This window comes from Haemorhous mexicanus, chromosome 4 (assembly GCF_027477595.1).
Source record: "Haemorhous mexicanus isolate bHaeMex1 chromosome 4, bHaeMex1.pri, whole genome shotgun sequence".
Lineage (NCBI taxonomy): Eukaryota > Metazoa > Chordata > Aves > Passeriformes > Fringillidae > Haemorhous > Haemorhous mexicanus.
In genome coordinates, this window is record NC_082344.1 from 40,449,111 (window position 1) to 40,468,936 (window position 19,826).

General features: G+C 36.0%; 1 protein-coding gene across 1 annotated transcript in view; it reads left to right on the forward strand.

The window, feature by feature from the left end:
- The window catches only part of GALNTL6 (polypeptide N-acetylgalactosaminyltransferase like 6), a 377,013-nt gene that overhangs the window by 91,298 nt on the left and 265,889 nt on the right, over positions 1 to 19,826 (forward strand). The window contains exon 2 of the mRNA XM_059845667.1: positions 16,224 to 16,332. Within this exon, the coding sequence (XP_059701650.1) occupies positions 16,224 to 16,332 (109 nt within the window). The remainder of the gene's footprint in view (positions 1 to 16,223; positions 16,333 to 19,826) is intronic.

The following is a 19,826-nucleotide window of genomic DNA, read 5'->3' on the forward strand; positions in this document are numbered from 1 at the left end:
GGGAACCTGGTGATCAATCAAAGGATGATCCATCCCATTCTTTAAAGAGATGTAGAAAACATAATTGGATTAAAAACAAGTTACAGCCAGGTGCTGGAGAAATTGAATGAGTCTTGAGTTGAATGAATTGCTTTATATGAATTTCTTATTGAAGGAATTCCTTAAGTTGCCCTTGCTGCAGAGACTGATATTAGATAGAGATTATTTTTATCTCAGAAAAAACTGTTAGCAATAACTGCAGGACATTTTGCCCCCTGTGGTATGAGAAGGACAAGGTTATAACTTCTCCTAAAGCTCTTAATTCCTCTTCAGGTCAGCTGAGGGAGAATTATTCTCACTCTTAGTGAGAATGGTGTGTTGAACTGGAATTGGGTGGCAGGAACATTAAAAGAACCCGTTCCTAAATTATTTATGTGTGGTACGAAACACATACTGTCTGACAGGTGAATACCTGAGCATAGATGAATGACAAGTACTGCCTTAATCAGTAATGAATGGTAGTGAATACAGAGCAGTTCATGCAAATGAAACTGTGGGCACAGGACTGGTACATGTTTACATTCCAGAAAGGAATGGATGGAGGACGTCTCCAAGTCAGGATGTGTCATGGGGAAGAAGTTGCGCTGCCCAAGTGATTCATTTTCTGTTGGGTTTGCATGTGCAGCATGGGCTTGATACAGGCAATTGGTCACATACAGACCTGACAGACAAAGCATGCATATTCTCCAGGAAGGGCAGAGTGACATGGGGCTTTTTGTGGCAATGTAGGTTGGTATCATCAAGGCAATGTCCATATGAATGACATAAAGAGGTACTGGGGAGGAGCAGAAATCCATGGATCTGGTTGACTGTATGAACCCAAGAGGCATATTTAATGATTTGTATGAAGAAAATTATGTCTTAAAAGATTTCCAGACCAATTACAAGAAAAATCAGCAAGCAAAGGAGTAATTTCCGATTGAAGGGTAGTGTAGTAGGATCTTGTTTGGAGACAAATCGAAAACTTAGGATTTTTTTCCCCCCACATTTTCAGGGACATACAACCTCTTCTATTGATCCATAGAGCTGGGTATATGTTCAAGTATTAGCATCCCAATCCTTGTCTCTTTCTCCTTAGAACTGACAAAGAACGAGGAAAAGACTACTGCCTTGACTATGTCTCATTTTTGTTCCTAGTATAAAACATTAAACAGTCTCTTCTTAATTTTAATCCCCAAGTGGTTTGGAGATTACCCCAGCTCTTTTATTAGATCTTCAAATACCAGTTCTCATTAGTCCATGGATCTCAGTCTAAACCCTGGTCTTCCTTTTGTGTTGTCTCAGAGGAGCAGAAGGTACAGTTCTATGAAATAACGTAACTACTCCTAAATTAAAAAGGAAATCCTTTCTTGTGATGACGGATTCTTGAATTTAGAACAAGTTAGGTTCATAGTGCACTGAAAACATAGTTTTCCATGCTGAATAATATTGTCTCATGCTTATATTTCTCTCCTCATTTGCTTTAATTGTGAACACATCTGGGCAAAAATTAGGTTTTGCTGCTGAGCACTGTAGACTTATGATTCTTAACTAGGGATGTTAGACACTGTCCTAGTGGAGTATCTACAATAAAACTTTAATTACAGCTGTCGTTCATAATACTTCTGACAGTTTGATGGTGGTAAAAGCTTAATAAGATTTGCTTGCACTGTGAAATTCTGTTTGAAAAGAAATCTGTTCAGTAGATTTGCAGTTAGTATGAATGCAGGGGTGGTGGTGTTTAATTTAGTAACAGAACTAAATCCTTTTTTTTTTTCCTTCTGTTAACAAGGTTCATGCTGAGCACAGTTAAGTGCACAGTTTCAGTTTATTCCTTCTCCTTCACCCTGACTGGGTTTGATAATTCACCTGCAATAAGAGTTTTAACAGGCTTCACCAGTCTAAACTCAGGGAGGCACATGACTGTGCACAGGTGTTTCTGGGGACTCAGATTTTGCTGCTCGGAAAATTACTTGGAGGGAAATTCTGTCAGAGCTTTGTTTCATCTAGAGTTCATGATGACCTGGTCAAGTTTATGTAAGTGATGGGCTTCTTCAAAAGGCTTTGTCTAAAATCTAAAGCTACAGATACTGATACCTGTCTTTTGAAGGTTCTTATGTTGGTTACTGTAAATACAGTGGTAGATGCTGTAATGTAATAAAAATACCTTAATATATATATATCTCTAAATTGAATTCTGAGATATTTTACAAATTACTGTTGGGCTGTTCATATTTTATTGTATGGTATGTGTGCCAAGACACTGTATATCAGAGTGATAACAGAAAAGATGTCTATCAGACTGAAAATAGAACATTTAGAAGTGAAAATTTTCAGTTACATTGATTCCATTGATAGCCTTCAGAATGTGCTGTGCTAGCCATCATATGCTTATAACTGATTTCTCAGAATTACATCTGTGAGTACAGCTTGGAAACAGTTCTTGTTGCTGTTCAAAGTTAAGGAGATCTGTGACTTTGAGGTTGTTTTTATTTTTTTTTTTTTTTTTTTTATTCTTATGGAACATCTAATGTTAAATTTGCCTCACTATATTTCTGCCAAATGTCTCTAAATATTGCCCAGGTTGTTTTTTCTTTTGTAACTAGAAATTTTTGTATTCGGGGTGGAGAAAAGGAATATCTGCTTTTATACCTGTGGGGAGGGCTTGTGTGTATGAATGAGTGATAGGGTGATAGTGAAAATTACAAATATGCAAAAAATAAGCAGTCACTTGGTTGACCTTTGATCATTTGTTTTCCTGTTTATTCTTAGATACTTCTTTCCTTGTATTTTGTGTGTACTGTCATGCAATCAGGGCATATTACTTAACCTTTCTGTGTAATCCCTGTGTGTCTGGGTTTTTGCATTATTATATTTATATCTATAGACATTGATGTCTCCAGAACAGGAGTCATCAGAGGAACAAGGGAGATCTGGATGCAGCTATTGCTATGATTTTGTTTGTGTTCATGAATTCTTCAGTTTAAGGTTAGTCATCTTCCTCCACAAGTTGTTCTCAAGTCAATCAAGAAATATTTGTCGTCTTTCCATTTGAATAATATACATGAATAGAACTATGTATTTAATTACTTCCCATTTCTTTGTGTTTTACGTGAAAATTCTTGTTTTACATGAAAATTCTTGCTTGTGAAAATGTGTATGCAGTTCTTAATAGCACCTTTAAAATCAGGTTTGCTTGAATTGCTCTTTTTCTTCTATTTTATGTTCTGGTTTATGGTAGTTCTGTGGTTTTGACCTTTATTAGCTTCCCTTGTGAACTTTCTTTCTCTGTATCTGAGCTGAGTCATAGCTCTGTGACGTTTCACTTTAATATCTATGTACCTGAAAACTCATTAATGTTTAATATTCATAGATGAAAAGGGAAATTTAATGTCTCCATGGATTCTAATATATATTAAACTGAAAATTTAATTTGTTTCCTTTTAGACTCTTCCTCAGATCTGGGGAATTTAGAAGTTAAGATTTTTTTCAGTATTGAAATCTCCAGCTAAGAGAAGAGGGGGACTAATAATATTAATCCCTGTAATTGTAACAGTCATCAGTAAAAGTCAGTTTTTAAAGAACAGCTACTTCATGGTGGTAGCTGTCATAATATAATTTTTCCTCTGTGTGTACATGGTAATAATGGCCCTGCTTGTAGAGAGAATTGGTCTTTCAGGGAGCCCTGGAGTTTGCCTTAGAGCCACTGAAGCATAGATGGGTATCAGCTCTGCTGGGGAGCATAAGGACTCTGAGTTCAGCTAAGGTAGTGTGAAGGGAATAGAAGTGTTTTATGTTTATGCATAGAGACTTCCCAAAGACAGAAGGGAGACTCTCCTGAGCTCCCAGCCAGGCCTGGTGCAAGCCAGCCTGCAGGCAGACAAGAGCCTGCTGGGATGAAAGGTTCTGCGGGGCCAGGGTTAACTGGTCCTGCAGCTGTGACCCAGCAGGAGGGTCTGCTGCCTGGAGTTTGCTGGAAGCTGGCCCTCAGACAGGGGTCATCAGAGGGGTCTGTCACACCCTGCTGCTCCTCCTGTTCTCCGGGGGGGGAGTGTAGTAACATTTCTCTGGCTGCCATGCTTTCTGCAGCATTTAATGGCTCTTGAGCGCCGACTCTGCATGAATTCCTCAGTGCAATGCCACAGGATGGTCTGAAGTACAAGATGTTTGGATGTACTAACTAACATTAGCATTCTCAAACTTTAAAGGTAACATCTGTAAGAGTTGTGAGTACTGATCAAAATTAGGATGACTATATTAATGTATGTAAATACAAATTTAAATACCTAGCTTTGGACATGGGATAGGTCCTAGTTCTTGAAAAACTGGACATCTTAATTACTCAGGAAGTGAGCTCACAATGGAAAAGAACTATTTTGCATTTTAAGGAGGTACTTTTTCAAAATCTATATAAGTAGTCCATAGCAAAGGTGTATATAGATCTTCTTCCAAAAGAACGATGATAATTAAATTTAATACTCATCTTCATTGCTTGTTGTGTTTTTTTTTTTAAAAAGGATTTTATGTTTAAAAACTTTCCTATCAATTTGGTCTCTATACAGTACAGGGGGGAGAAAAATTGAAGGTCAAATGTTTGAAGCTGCATTTGAGTTACAGTAGCTTACACTGTTCAATGATGTGTAACCTTCATTTCCTACCAAAAGAGTGGGAGATGAGGAATTAGAAATTAAAACTCACTGTATCAATCAAAGCTGTTCACCTTACTTTAATATGCTTTTCACATTCTGGCTGTTGATAAAATTAGATTTAACTAATCACAGTACTCCTTTTAGTGAAATATACTGTGATTGGTTTTTTAATTGAAAACTATTGGCATAAAATGGAAAGGTCATCTTAAATGGCATTAGACAGAGAAGATCATCAGTTTATCCAATATCAAAATTTTTGGTTCAGAAAAAAAAAAAAAGAGGTCATTGTTTGAATTTGAACCTCTCATAAGTCTTCCCTCCTTCCATTCTTGTTCATGGGGATGGATTTCTTTGCATATGTGAATTCTTTAAATATGCTCTCACTGCTAGGGGAAAACCCAACATTTATTCAGGCATAACCAGAAGTACAAGATATGTTTGATCAAAATTGCTAGTGGTTTGGAAATTTTAAGTATATGAGTCCTGTTGAATTTCAGTGTCATTTTAGGTTTATAACATAATTTAGTCTTGACTATCTTAATTATTTATTAACATTTCAGTCATTTGTCTGCTTTAATTAAGAGAATTCACTGCTGCTTCGTAAAAGAGTATTAGGTTGGATAGGAAGTATGAAGTATTCATGAAGCACAGCATGGGTATGCAAGGCTATTTTATTCTCAGGGAAAAAGCATGTTACAGTAAATAACTTAATCTTGCTTATTTTTAGGAAATGTAGCCTCCTGTTACTTGTCTTAGTTCTTCATCCATTTAGTAATCATATTTCTTGTTGGTTTGTTTGGGGGTTTTTAATAAGCATTTTACACTTGCTGTTCTTAGCCTTATCCAATTACTAACAAAGTAATGCTGTTCTCAAAGTTTCATATATTTCAGGGTCAGCAACAAGAGCTAAGAAGCAGTTGAAAAAATAAGAACATTTAATCTATGAGAGAAAATAATTTTCATGTCCATGAAAATGTAGCTGCTAGAAAGGAAATATTTTATTCTTGTCCCTGGTGAAAAGAACAAAGAAATGAAGGGCCTAAGTTATGGCAAGTAACGCAGGTTAGATGAAAGGGGAAATTTCCTAATTGCAAGAATAATTAAGTATTGAAGGAAATTGCCTTGAGTGCTTGTGCAATCTCTTCTATTGGAAATCGACAAGGGTGGATATGATTTAGGCATACCCAGTCCAGATCTGAGGTGGGGTAAGATTATACCTCGAAGGAACTTTCAGATGCATTTTTATGATTCTGCAACTGATTGTTGAACTTTACAAAAAAAATTCTTTGAATTTTTTGTAGTAGTCAATTTATTTTGGTGTTATTAATTTTCCTGTTCTTGCAATTGACTGGATTCATGGAAAGGTGAGCCAAATCTAATCTGGTTTAATATGTTAAGATATTTCTTATATCATTTTGTTATTTTTCTGTTGCTAGAAAATAAGAGTGAAAAACTTTTTCTCACATGAAGGGAGTATATTAAACAGTGCTATTTTGTAAAATCTCCCTCAAATTACTTAATTTTTAGAGTTACCTATAAATAGAAGGAAGCGTGGGAATAGCTTGACTTAAAAATTCTTACAAAAAGTTAATAACTGGGGGACTGTGTACCTAAAAGGTATGGAGCTAAGTCAGATTGAGAAAGCACGATTAGACCTGAACAAAAAAATTACGTGAAAATCCCAAAAAACTAAAAACCAATAATAGTAGTAAAAAGAGATATAGTTAGACTGGAAAAAAAATGCAATATACATGCAACCTGACTTTACATAGGGAAGTTAAACAGTGTCTTCAGCTTAGAGCTTAGGAACTGTTTTAAGCAGACAAGTCTCAGACTTCTATGATCATCTGTGAAAGTGTACAACCACCAAAAATTTTAGTTCCTTTAGGTGCAAACTTCATTATGCTGGAAGCACTAGGAAGACTGTCTTTGGTCTCAGTAAATCTGCATTGAGCTCACGCAAAGCACAGAAATTGTCATGCTTCCAAAGACCTTGCAAGAGGTCTCCTTATCAGCTTTGTGTTAAGATGACTGAACAAGGATGTAAACCTGTCAGTCATGTTTAATCGGCTTGTTTTCTCCAGCAGCCTGTGGACTTTGTTTGAAAATCTCTTAGACAATGGAAATTACTATCCAGTGCCCACATAGTAATAGAATTCTGAGAGATTGAGTATTAATGCATATGCTGCAGCATCAGAAAGCTTGCTGATAAGAGTGTTTTCTCTCATTTGTGCACATTAGCTTAAGGTCTTCCTTAAAGTGCAATTATTTTCCAACATGGGTTCATTACTTTAGTCAACTTAACATTGGGGTTTTTTTTCTTAAATCCAATGTAACATAAACTGCAAATTAAAAATTGGTTAATAATGCCAGAAGCTTGAGCATTCTCCAGATAGGTGCCTATGGAACATGAATTTTGTTGTGGCATAGATCAGCAAGAAACATTAAAAATAATATTCAAACAAATCCATATTTTCCCTCTACTGTTTCTAAAAATGTGCAGACAACTACATAAAATAAAAAGTCACTGTATTTCACCTGTATGCCAAGCTGCTTCATTGTATGGTCATGCAACTGTAGAGATTATAATTTAAAACTCATTAAAATTATTGTTCAAAAATCTAGTACTTTCCTTTTTGAACAATTAAAAAATTACTCCTGGAATACTATTAGCTTCTACATATACTTGAAGGTGTCAAATTAAGTTTTACCTTATGTTGTAGTCAAAAGTATAGAATAATCTATGTCATTGCTATAGAAAATTGTTTTTTGCAACAAATTTTTAAGTTATGCTAAAACATTCTAGGTAGCAAATTTGGCTAGAGTTAGTTTCTGCATCTGACCTTTCTCTTACAATGCTTCTCCTATAATAGAATGTGAAAAAACTGAAAAAAAAATAGCCATTTCTACTGAAATTATTGATCAGCAACAATAATTGGTAGATACCTTTTCTAGTATTACTGGGTCTGCTGGATGAGTGGTTTCAGGTTTGCTGCAAAGCTGTTATCAGTTGTACCACAGAGATTTGAACAATGTTCCAGTTATGCTGCAACTCATATTTTTATAAGAGGTGGACGAGAGGAGGGAAAAAAAAAAAGATGCTTCTGAAATTATTCTTGTTACTTCATGAAGCAACACATAAGTTGAATTTTACTCATTAGGGGTAACCTAACTGTAGTGAACATTCTTCATTGTTTTTAAAATCTGTTTCCTAAGAGAGAATACTCTTATAATAAAGGAAATGCAAAGGCAAATTACAGCAGAAGTTATCATAAGAAAATAAGATTTTTAATCACCACTAAGCAGATAAAGCAAGAAATGGATTCCTGCCTAAAACACCTGACATTTGAATCCTGAAAAAGCACTTTTTATGTTAATTAGTGCTGTAGCCAATGCAAAACAGCATGACAGCATAGTAAAAATCTAAAGACATTTTTCTAAGCTTCAGGAAAAATATGCATATGATGAGTCTATTAAGAAAAAGCTCTGTCATATCTTTATTATTCAGCCTTTTAGAAATTACAGAATTACTAACAATGTGGTTCTTTCCATGAACGTAGGGTTCTGTTTTGATTTTTGTGATTTGGTATGATGTTGGTTTTTGGTTTTGTTTTGGTTTTTTAAGGAGAATAAGGCTGTTTATATAAAGAACATACTTAAAATTTTCTGTATCCATGTGCCATATAATTAAACAGCTCAGAAACGTAGCATATAATAAACTCTTCCAGGAGTCACCCAAAGCCATTGTTTATATTGTTCATCAGAATAGTCTTACAGATATTTTTTGGTTAAAAACCAACCAATACTGGCAAAAATCCTGCTGAGTTTCTTCAAACCCCTTTTAAGGTCTTTTGATGCTAAAAATAATTTCTGAAAAAGGTAGTTCTTAAAAAAAATGCATCATTAACACGATTTCAAGTATGATTTTTGAACTTCCTGAAAATGAATAGTTCAATATGGATGCAGGCTCTTCTGCAAGCTGACCCTATTGTGCTGTCAAAGTCGTCTTCAGTTGAAAAAGAAGACTTGGAGAAAGCAGTACATGGGCAGCATGTATTCATTTAGGTCCAACATGAATGCTCATGTCACTTGAGTTTGGTTTCTTTTCCTTAAATTAGAAATGACACAAGTGAAAAAAAACCCAAGAAAACACAGGTTTAGGTGTTTTAGTTATTGAGCAAATCTATCAGCAGCTTAGGTCAGCAGGTACAAAGAGATGGGAGTTTCATGGTCTGTGGAATACTTGTTCATTATTTCTATTATTTTATTTTTCAGTATTATCCTTTGAGTCTAGACTCTACCCCCTGTCCTACAGTCAGTTCAAATTGTGTCATTTGGAAAGCTAGGGTTCACTGCCAGACTTTGTAGGTCACTTTTGGCAATTCATGATGTTTCATATTCAACAGATATGGAGTACAAACTCCTCTGGAGTTCTGTGCTCATGTTTTAACTTAACCTTTTTGCTGCAGTTTTGTGACCTGAAATATATAACCATAGTGCAGCAATAACAGCTTTTTTATACCTGTCTATAAAAGTCTCTGTAATGAAATGCTTGGGGAGCTTGGCATTTTCTAAATAACATTATTAATAGCTTTGATTTGGAATTGATGCCATGATGCTACTGGGTTGTCCATGATAGTCTAGAATCTACAAGCACAAAAAGTGTGGTATAAGTGTCTTGAAAATGAAATAACCTCGAGTCATTCAGATGTCACAGACTAAATCAAGTGCTGCCCTTTTTTTGATGTGCTGGGCTAATTATTTCTACTAATGTAAATGTCAGTGCAATGAACGCTTATTTGCTGTGGCATAGCAAATAAGTGGCACAGGAAATCTGAGCACATGAAGAAATTCATCATGTCCTGAAGTCTCTATTATATGGCTTCAAGCCAAGGATGTGGAAAAAAATCTAGAGCCACATTTTTTAAGGTGTTTTAAAAGTATATAAAAATTGAGTAAAAATAAAAGGCAGTAATTATATCGCAATATATTTTGATTTTTTCATTATTTTTGAAATATTCTAGATTTAGAGCCTTTAACACCTTTTCTTGATAGCAAATAGTAGTTCTCTACGTTTTACTGGCCAGCCTTGGCTTCACCATAAGTGCCTTTCCCATGGGCATCAATGTTGGCAGGCAGTGGCTGCCCAGCAGGGGGGCAGGACCAATGGGAACTGTCTGTGGATGGCATTGAGACCTGGGTGTTCCCCCTTGTTCAGGACCAATGGGAACTGTCTGTGGATGGCATTGAGACCTGGGTGTTCCCCCTTGTGCAGGACCAGTGGGAACTGTCTGTGGGTGGCATTGAGACCTGGGCTCCCCCTTGTGCAGGACCAGTGGGAACTGTCTGTGGATGGCATTGAGACCTGGGTGTTCCCCCTTGTGCAGGACCAGTGGGAACTGTCTGTGGGTGGCATTGAGACCTGGGCTCCCCTTGTGCAGGGCAGCTGCTGCCCACCCCAAAGCCTGCCACTGCACGTACTGCAGCCACTGCTCCCCACCTAGAGGGACAGAATCCCAGAGAAGGATCTGGACAGGAAACATGGAGCTTCAAAACTATCAGCTGATATTTTTTAGGCCATGCTAAAATAATGCCTGCTCCTGCTATCTTTAGGGAATATTCATGGTGGATCCAAATTGCTGCATCTAGTACTTGCGTTTTATGGTGATGGGAGCTTCACAGGCACTTAAGGGCTGTACTGTACCTGTTCTCTGTGTGTGGTACTTATACACAGATCTCAGTTTAGATATTGGCCTTTTTTGTTTTTTAGTCTAACACTGAAGAGATACAGGAAAGAAGAGCCACACAGGCAGTGTTCAGAGCTTAAGCATAAAGGTGTAGAGATGAGATAGCATGATGTTTGGAGTTTACACCTTTTTCATCGATCAGGTGGCCTTAGATCAAGCACTTAATGAGGGGAAATAATATTTTGGTTTTTGTCTTTAATATTCTCACCTAGTCACTGCACTGGAATGGGTTTTGCTTGAGCACTTGACTTCACATTTGGCTGCCATAGTGCCAAGATTTCGCTTTGATGATTTTGTGCTAAAATGTACCATAATGAGGAAAAGGGGAAATCTTTCCAAATAAATTGTTTTCATGACTCTTCCAACTGCTGGGGATGAAGATTCATGAGAATGTCTGTCTTCATATACTTTTGATAATACCAGAAGAGAAATTTGGTAAATGAACATACTGTGATTTTGCAACTGATATATAATGAACATATGGTTTTACATCCAGTGACACCATTCGTTAAAAAGTTATCCTTAATTTTATTTTATGAAGGAATGAATTTAATTGCTCAGTGAGTTCTGGTTTTTTCATTATTGTCTATTTTGATCAGAGTAGTTGGTCACAGCTTAGAGTCCTGAGAATGATCTATGTTAAAAGGGTACAAAAAAGTAGTGAATTATGTGTTTTGCACAACACTGTTTACAAACACTCTACAGAAGCTTTTATTCCCAGAACAAAGAGAAATCAAACAGTGGTTATTTTTATGCTTCTCCTGAAATATCCCCAAAGGTGTCTAAGTACTTCTTCACGGCCTTTATTTTCTGTGTGTATCTTTTCCTGAGTGTGAACAAGCATTTATGTCCAAATAAGAATATGTCCTAAAATTCATTAAACAATTGGAAGTGGTTATGCTGATCATTATATAATATTTTGTTAGTGCAGTGTTCAATTATATGTTGTTGTTTAGTAAAATGTCCCTAGAGCCAGCGAGCTAATCTTCAGGCTCAAAGTAAATCTGTAATTTCTGTAATATATATATTTTTTTTAAGGTGCATTTCCATTGATATATCCTCTTCCCTTGCCTGAGTCCCCTCTAATTGTCTGCCTCCACAGAGTGAAATTAAAAATAAATGAATTATTCAATGAAGGCATTGTTTCTTAGTTCAAGCTTTCAAATGTCAAAGTAGAGAAGTTTTTTTTTTCCTCTCTGAGGGATCTAATAGTATGTGAGTGAGTTTTTGGTAATAGCTCTATTTTTTGTGCTTATCATATTCTCTGTAATTGAACCAGATGTTAAGTCTTCTCTGGAGAAGAAGAGTCTCCTCAGTTTATGTAGTACTGTATCAGTCTTGCATCCCAAAAGATTTGAGGTTAATGTGAAAATGAAATAGTAAGGCAGCTGCTGTATGTAATGTTCCTGTAGGTGGGTAATCCCTTTTGGACTGAAACACTTAAAAATGTGTAACTCAGAGGCACATACCACATGTAACAAATGGTCGGATGATAAATTGTTGTAGGATTTTTTTGACAGTCAGTCAAAATCCAACACTTTGTATGCAATGGGATATTTGCTGTTGTAGTGGTTCTGCAATGATGAAAAAGCCTTGATCTCATGAACCCAAGGGACAGACTGCACTGTTTTTGGGTGACATACAGAAATGTTTTGGAGGGGAAAACCCTGAGTATGTTTCAGCTGCTTAGTAGAGCTGGTTTCTCACACACATGTATTGATATGTCAGTAAAGAATATATGTAAGCTTTACTTTTGTGTTAGGATGAGGTACTGAGGAGAAGCAGGGCAGGTGTGCCTGAGTCTTCTTTTTTCTCATATCTGGGTTTCCACCAGAAAGAAGGCTTACTTCATGTGTAGGAAGGAACCATGATGTTCTGAAGTCATGCTTTCCATTTCTAAGGCAATTATGTATACAAAAAGACTACTAGTGTTCTTACAGGCACGGGTAGAACTAACACTTCACACTATCCATGAAGTGTTGCTGCCATTTAACTACATAAAAACCCAGGATGTGCAATAACAAACGTGTATTTCCAGAATACCATGTCTCCTATGATGTATGGTCAGTAATTTGCCTACACAGAGATAATAATCCTTGATAATTTTTTTCTTTTATGGATTGGAACCCAACCTAATTTTGTTATTTGTTTAATAACACATTTTTGTGCTTAATTCGTTATGAATTTTATAGCATAAATTAAATAATTGTGATCTGTTTATACATTACCCCTAAAATGAAGAATTTCTTTTGTTGCCTTCTTAAGCATTTGTACCTATGTTTTGTGATTAATTTTATTCCACTTGAGTCCATCAGTTTATGGTTAAATATGTGTTCTACAAAAATTCAGAAGCCAGATTTTTGGCGCACTCCATCTTTTGATGTCATATTTGCCAGCTCAGAACTTGTCATTCTTAGATGGGTTGTCGAGTTGTATGGGCTTTCTCATATGCATTTTTTCAAGTAGCAACACTTGGTGGTTGTTATTATCCAGCCATTACACCAGAGAGTCAGCCTGTGTATAACCAAGCCAGAGCTGCTCCTAGTTTCATGCTAAACAGTTTAAATTGTCAAGGTAGCAAAAAAGATGGAGAACTGGGAAAGAAAAGTATGTAGGGAGAAGACAAATGCTAGAATAAGAATACCGAATTATTTTTCTTTTTTTTTTTCTTTTTCTTCCTTCACAGTTAGAAATGCTTTAGAAATGGGAGCTCTTCCAGTCATTATCATCTGGGTAAAAGAGGCATGTAAGCATATTTAGTTTTACAATGGAGCCTTTAACAGTTTTAAAAGATTCCAGAAACTGTGTTTTAAGGTCTTTCAAAATGCAATTTGTTTACCCTTAGGTAGAAGTGAAATGGAGAAATCCATTTTCTCAAATTCTTTTGTATCTTGTTAAACAATATAGCAACTTGAAAAAAAAGAAAAAAAAATCATTCAATTGCTGACAAGGGAGATACTTAGTTGAGGGACCAAAGGCAGTTCAGATTTCTTCATAGCTAAAGAACTTGCGCTGCCAAACTCTTGCTCTTCCCAGAGAGCTTTTCTGTGCAACTCGACATCCCTTTCTAAGCCCTGTTTCATGCTCACTGCACAAGTGAAAGTAGTGTGTTCACAGAGTGAATTTTGTAAAGTCCAGTCCCTGTAGGGGTCACAGAGCTCAGTCAGCGTTGAGGCGGTGCTGTCTGAATACTGGTTTTACCAAGTGACACACGAGGGCATTCTATTGAATTCCCCTTACACTGAAAGGATGTTAGAGCTGAAAAGTTGCCCTGGTACAATGTGAGGGAGTTAAGGGATTTATTAAAAAGAAATCCCAGCAATCCAAACAATACTCTCAGTAGTTAAACCGCATCTTCTAATGGCACCAATACAGTGGTTTGTTTCCTCGTTCCTCTTAGGACAATGTTACTGTTCCAAAATATGAGCCACAGCAAGACTTCTATTGGTTTTTGTCTATCATATGATATTTGGATTTATATTTATCCTTTTGCTAGATTTATTTTAGTAGATATATTTATTTAACTGTGTTATGCTTGCAAGAGTCTCCTGGTGCATTAGAATTGTAAATGCTATCAGGTAAAGTAGCTATGTGTAATTAATATTTTTAAGGAGTAATGGCATCAAAATGCAAATAGATAACAGGAAACCAGCTGTAAACTCTACTCCTCAGCTTTGTTTCAGTGTCCTGTAAACTTGCCAATTAAGTAACTACTTTTAGGGAAAGAAGCTAGCACAGGAATCAAAGGTCACAAAAGTAAAGTTTATCCTGCTTTTGATAGTTGAAATAGTCATTCATTTTTGGTTCCAAGTGATTCACACCAGCTGTGCCCATACTGAGGAGGCTGCAAGTTTAATTGAAGTGAATCTGTCTGGGTCTGACTTTAAAGAACCAGTTACTGCTTCAGAGTAGATTATTTTAGAAATTTGTGCTTAAGAATCATGATTAATGCTGTTGCAGCCTGTGTTCTACCTTATGCTTCTGACTTTAGAACCCAAGCAATTTCATATTACTATTAGAACATTCACCTTGCTTGAACTCAAAAATTATTGTAATTAATGATTTCATTTTAATAACATGAAAGGGTAGATGTTTTGATAACCTGGCATATTTTTATCAGGATGTATTAAGTTCTTCAGTTCTTTTATGTGTGAACCTCTGACTTTTATCATATTTAAATATGTCAACAGTAGTTTCTTGGAATATGTCTGCAGAAGTGGTAACAGAAGAATAAACAAACTAGATTGCAATTTGGCATTATGTAACATAAGTTACCTTTAATACTAAAACTTAGAAATGTAGGCCATACTAGCCAAGTGTGATGGCTTTTCCTCAGTATTTCAGAGATTTGATGGAGAGCACTGAGCTCACAGCATTTTGCCCTGAATATCCAGCATTCTCAGCTGACCAAAACCAGATATTTTCAGCATAAATCTTTGTCAGCCAGGATTTCTAGCATCCTTTGCTTGAAGGTAACCAGTCATGTCTGGCATTCCTAACTTCTTGCTTACAAATCCAAAAGCCTTTGAAATCCAGTTTAAGGATGGCTTAGCAACCAGATCTGCATCATGTAGCTTGGCATATATTTGTCTGTCTTAGAAAAAAGAAACTCTGACTGAGCACGCTGGGACAATCTCACTTGGAGTCAGTGAGTGCCATCCAGTTCTGTGCAGCCAGTGGTGTAAAATCAGCAAGAGAGTATAGGTGAGTCCCGCGTGTTCATTGGGTTTGCGAAATTCAAACACGAAGGGCAAAGCTTCACTATTACACAGGCATGAGATTTTTGCAGGGCTTTCAGTTTTTCCTAGTAGAACGCTGATCAGATGTTGTGTCCCTGGGACTGCTGTTTGAGTGTGTTTTCTCATAACTTTGAGAGCATTTCTAGCATGCATTTCATGCCTTTTGTTCTGGAGAACTTACTGATTTAAACCTGTAATTAGCAGAGCTAGAGTTTTCATGTTATTCTTATTAGCAATAAATCTACATTTCATGTACTTGTAATTGTATTTTTGATTCTTAATTTTCATAAAAATACTAGCTTTTAGCAGAAAGAATCAAGAGAGGGGGGGAAAAAAGAGCTCTGGTAAGATAATCTTGCTTAGATGCTAAAAGCAGTGTTTACTTTTACCCAGGAATTTGTAGTTTGGAAAGGAGAAGTTAGCTTACCAACTACACATTGTATGGGGGTTTCTTTTCTAGGTATTCTGTGGGGGTGTGTTTTGGGGTATTTTTACCCTTACTGCTTATTGTGAAGATCTGCAGGATTTGAAGGTGCTTTGAGAATTTCTTTGCACTGGGCCTTTGATGCAGTCCTTTGCCTTTGTGTGAATAACAATAACTTAGTAGCAGCTATTAAAAAAAAAAAACTGAGCAAAAAATAAAAGGGGAACGTAGTAAAGTGCAGAGTAACTACAACTCCAGTCTTGCACAAGTGATACTTTAAAGAAAAAAAAATCCAAGTCCTTCATGTGTTGAAGGATAAGGCAGTTTTGAAACCTGTTCAGTTTGAGTAGTCCATTTAATCTCCATGAGCTTCTTGCCAAGAAGTCATATCAGAACACTGCTGAAAAGAGAAATGTTAAGCTCCAGACGTTTGATATACTTCAAATAATTGTTTGTCAAGAACTAAATTCACTGTGTGTTCTCACAGTATTTAGAAAAATAACTTCATTTATCATGGTAAAGTTTCGATATTTGCATCGAATAAACTGAGCATGGCTACTGCCATATTATGAGGGTTCCTCTGTAATAACATGAACCACTTATGTATGTATATATTTATTTGTTTGTTTATTTATTCTTTTCACAGACACTTCCTTTGGGGCTGGGAGATGGACAGCTCTTTACCTGGACTGATGGCCTGAAAAGGAAGGACTGGCATGATTATGAAAGCATTCAAAAAGATGCTATGCGTTCAGGTATATATGAGTTCAGAACAAATTGGAGTGGTTTTTTTACTCATTCTTTCTCTCTCTGTTTATTCTTTGAGTCCTTTAGGAGGCATTCCTAACAATTTTTTTTGATTGCAGCAATGTCACAAGGTCATCATTTTCTGAATTGAGAGGTCAGACCAAGCACAAATAGCTTATCTCTGAAAGTAGCCAAGTGACAATGTGTTCCCTGTTAGTAACTATATCATGATTGTACAATCAGCAAAAATGTTATCAACAAATTATTTTCCCTGTTGAAGTCAGTTGTCAGACTTTGACCAGAGTGTTGGTTTGCAGAAGGACATATGTTACAAATAAAGCCAAATCATACTTAAGTCGATGATCAAAACCTGAGTTGAATACCTATAGCTGCCAAGAACCTTTGAGACTTCTGCCATTTGATCCTTTAGTCTTGCTAAAGCAACTTCATCTCATTCTGACAGTCTGCAATTATTTGAAAACGGGAGAAAATTGTGTTTGCAAATAGACTGAAGGACACTTTGTTACAGTGAGTAATGTAATTTTAATGTACCTTCACGTGCTGCATCCCATATGTGCAGAGAGTATGGTTTGTGTCCCTCTTTCTGTCATCAGAGCACGTTCAGATTTGAATTCTTCTTTTACAACATAATATACAACTATTCAACATAAGATGAATTAAATTAGAAGGAAGGAAGGAAGAGAAACAGCAGTTGAATTACGCCTTAATCAGTGTTTGAAAGTCATTATTTTACAAAGGCCAATCTACTATTGTTAAACAAATTACGCTGTCTTGATCCCACTGTCTTGAGACAGGCAAAACCTCCCCCAAAATATCTCTATTACTGAATCTCGTAGACAGATTCATAAGACTTGGTAAGCACCTAACTTTGCATGAGCCTGAGCTGGTAAAATATTGCAAGTGTATGTTAATTTTTTAAGCTATTTTTCCTTTTCTCTTTTTAATCTTGATCAGTAACTAAAGAAATTATCATTTCCTCCCACATGTGCTTAGGAGGTAAAAAAGGTTGGGAGGAGAAGCAAATTATTCTCAGCAATTTGGTAGTTGTCAGATCAATAATTTCTGTGTTCCAAATTGCTAAATGTAAAATGACTAATATGTAAGAGAGAGTGTACAAAGTAAAAGCAGCATGTATGTGGACACTTGCATATATGTGGGGAGTATCATTGCTGGGTGGAATGGACGTGCATGGATGCTTTGGCAATGTACTTTTTATTTCTAAATATGTAATGTGGACCCCATATGTTTTGGACAATAAGAGTAATACTTACGATTGTCTTATAGCTAACTTAAAGCATTTACAATGTAATGCAAGCCATTGCATGAAGTTGGCTTAGAAACTGAAAAAACATGTTATGTAGCTTTGCAATTCCCAGTCCTAAACCTAACATGATAACTGTACTAGCATGTGAATATGAAGTTATTCTGACTTATTTACATTTTTTATTTTAACATTTGCTGAGTTTGACATTTTAGAGATATTTTGTAAATAATTTATATTTGTCATCATTATTCAGTAGATTAAAATACCTTTTAATGCCCTTTTCTTTGAAAATCACAATATGGTAATAGAAATGCAAAGCTAGAGCATCTCAATGCACTCTTTTGGGGCATACTAAGTAATTTTTCTTCCTAATAACATTAGCTGAAATTATAAGGTAAAACAATTACTTAAAAACTAATAGTTTTAACTGTTAGTTAAATAAATAGTTTTAGTAAATAGTTTAGGTAAATAGATTTTTAACTAATAGTTAACTATGTGAAAACATGATGTGAAAGGGCTTCTCAGCACATTTCAGGAAAGACAGTCAATGCTTGTTGTACAGAAAAGAAGAAAGGAGTGAAGTATTTTTTAAATTCAGTCTGGCTGGTTATCTGTAAAGCTTACGATTTCCTAAGCACTGAGAATGTGGATTTCATAATTTCTTATTATGGAGAGGTACTAATTTCTTCATTACTACTAGTTACTACTATTACTACTACTTCATGCCTACTACTGTTTCATGGACAAATATTTTGATCCCTTGTTATTCCACCAGTTAAAACCTATGTTTCTGAGTTTGAATGGTCTCTCCTCTTGAGGTCAAGAGTAAAGCCTTCTGCAAGACATGCAGAAGAAAAAGTTATTATTTACATTTATTTTAAGCATTTGTTACTTCACATTTTCTTAGCATGGTGATACTTGAGAAGGTACTTGAAGGGAAGAATGGAGAGACAAGGCTTTACACATAGTCAGAACTTAATTTAAAAGCCCTTTCAGAAGTCTTTGTAAAGACTTCAAACCAGTTCTAACAATATTAGTTGGTTAATAATGATAGAAAAATTCAAGAAGACAGGGAAGTGCTGTTGGGTTGCAGAAGGACTAATTGTTATACTGTTGGTGGAACAGGGCAGTTACCTCATTAGTTGCCAGTTATCCAAGGCCTGATTTCCATGATGTCAGAAAGGAATATATAATGACTCCAATATACTTCTTATCATCTTATCAGTACAGAATAGATGTAGTGAAATGAAAATTAAGTTATTCAGTCCACCCAATCACTTCCAAACTTCTCAGAATATTACTCTGTCATTAGCTCAAAACCGGTGACTGAAATATAGCAAAAGGAAAGCAAAAGTTAACCTGGAAAAAAAAAAGAGTAACTCTTATCAAAACAGTTGTGATAGATACTTTGGAAGGAAGGAAAAAAAAAAAAGAAGTTAAATTGCTTCCATTTTCTAAAGTGAGCCATTAAGTCAGTCAGATATTACAATGGAGTAGGAGGGAACAAAATAAGCTAATCAGAGAGACTGACTTTATTGGAGTTTATAAGTCATGCCAGCTTTTTGACAAGAAATCAGAATTTAAAATACGACCTGTTTCTATTAATTTCTTTTCCTTTGGGAATACAGCTGATGACATGCCTTGATGAATAATATGCTTAATTTGCATTAAAAATATGAGAACTGTAAACAAATGCAAATCCTACATCTGTCAGTTTTTGTTTTGGTAAGTAATAAACAATGTCTTCTGTATATCGGAAGAATGATCTTTGGATTTTTCATGGTACATGAACGCAGCCTGCGTAGCAATGACCCAGGTAGCTCCTGGTGTGTGTATTAGCCCAGCTGCAGCAATGCCTGCTGTGTCAGGGCACTGTAAATCTACCTGTTCTGTGCAGAACTAGGAGTCTGAGATCCCTCAATGCTCCCATGAGGGATGAGATTCACAGGAGAGAGCTGTTATAAAGCCTAAGGTAGTGATTCAGAAGCATCCATGAGAAGACATGATGTTAGTTTCATCTCTATCTTTATATTTTGGAAGTCCTCAAGAATCAGTCAGTGTCATTGTTCCTCCATTTCTGAAAGTCATTTCATTTACTTCACTCAAGAAATTCTCAGCTTTATCATCAATTACAAGCAGTAGCAGTAATGATGAATTACAGCTCTTCTCAGGCAAGAGGAAGGATTCATATGTGTGATTCCTGGGCTTTTAAAGAAG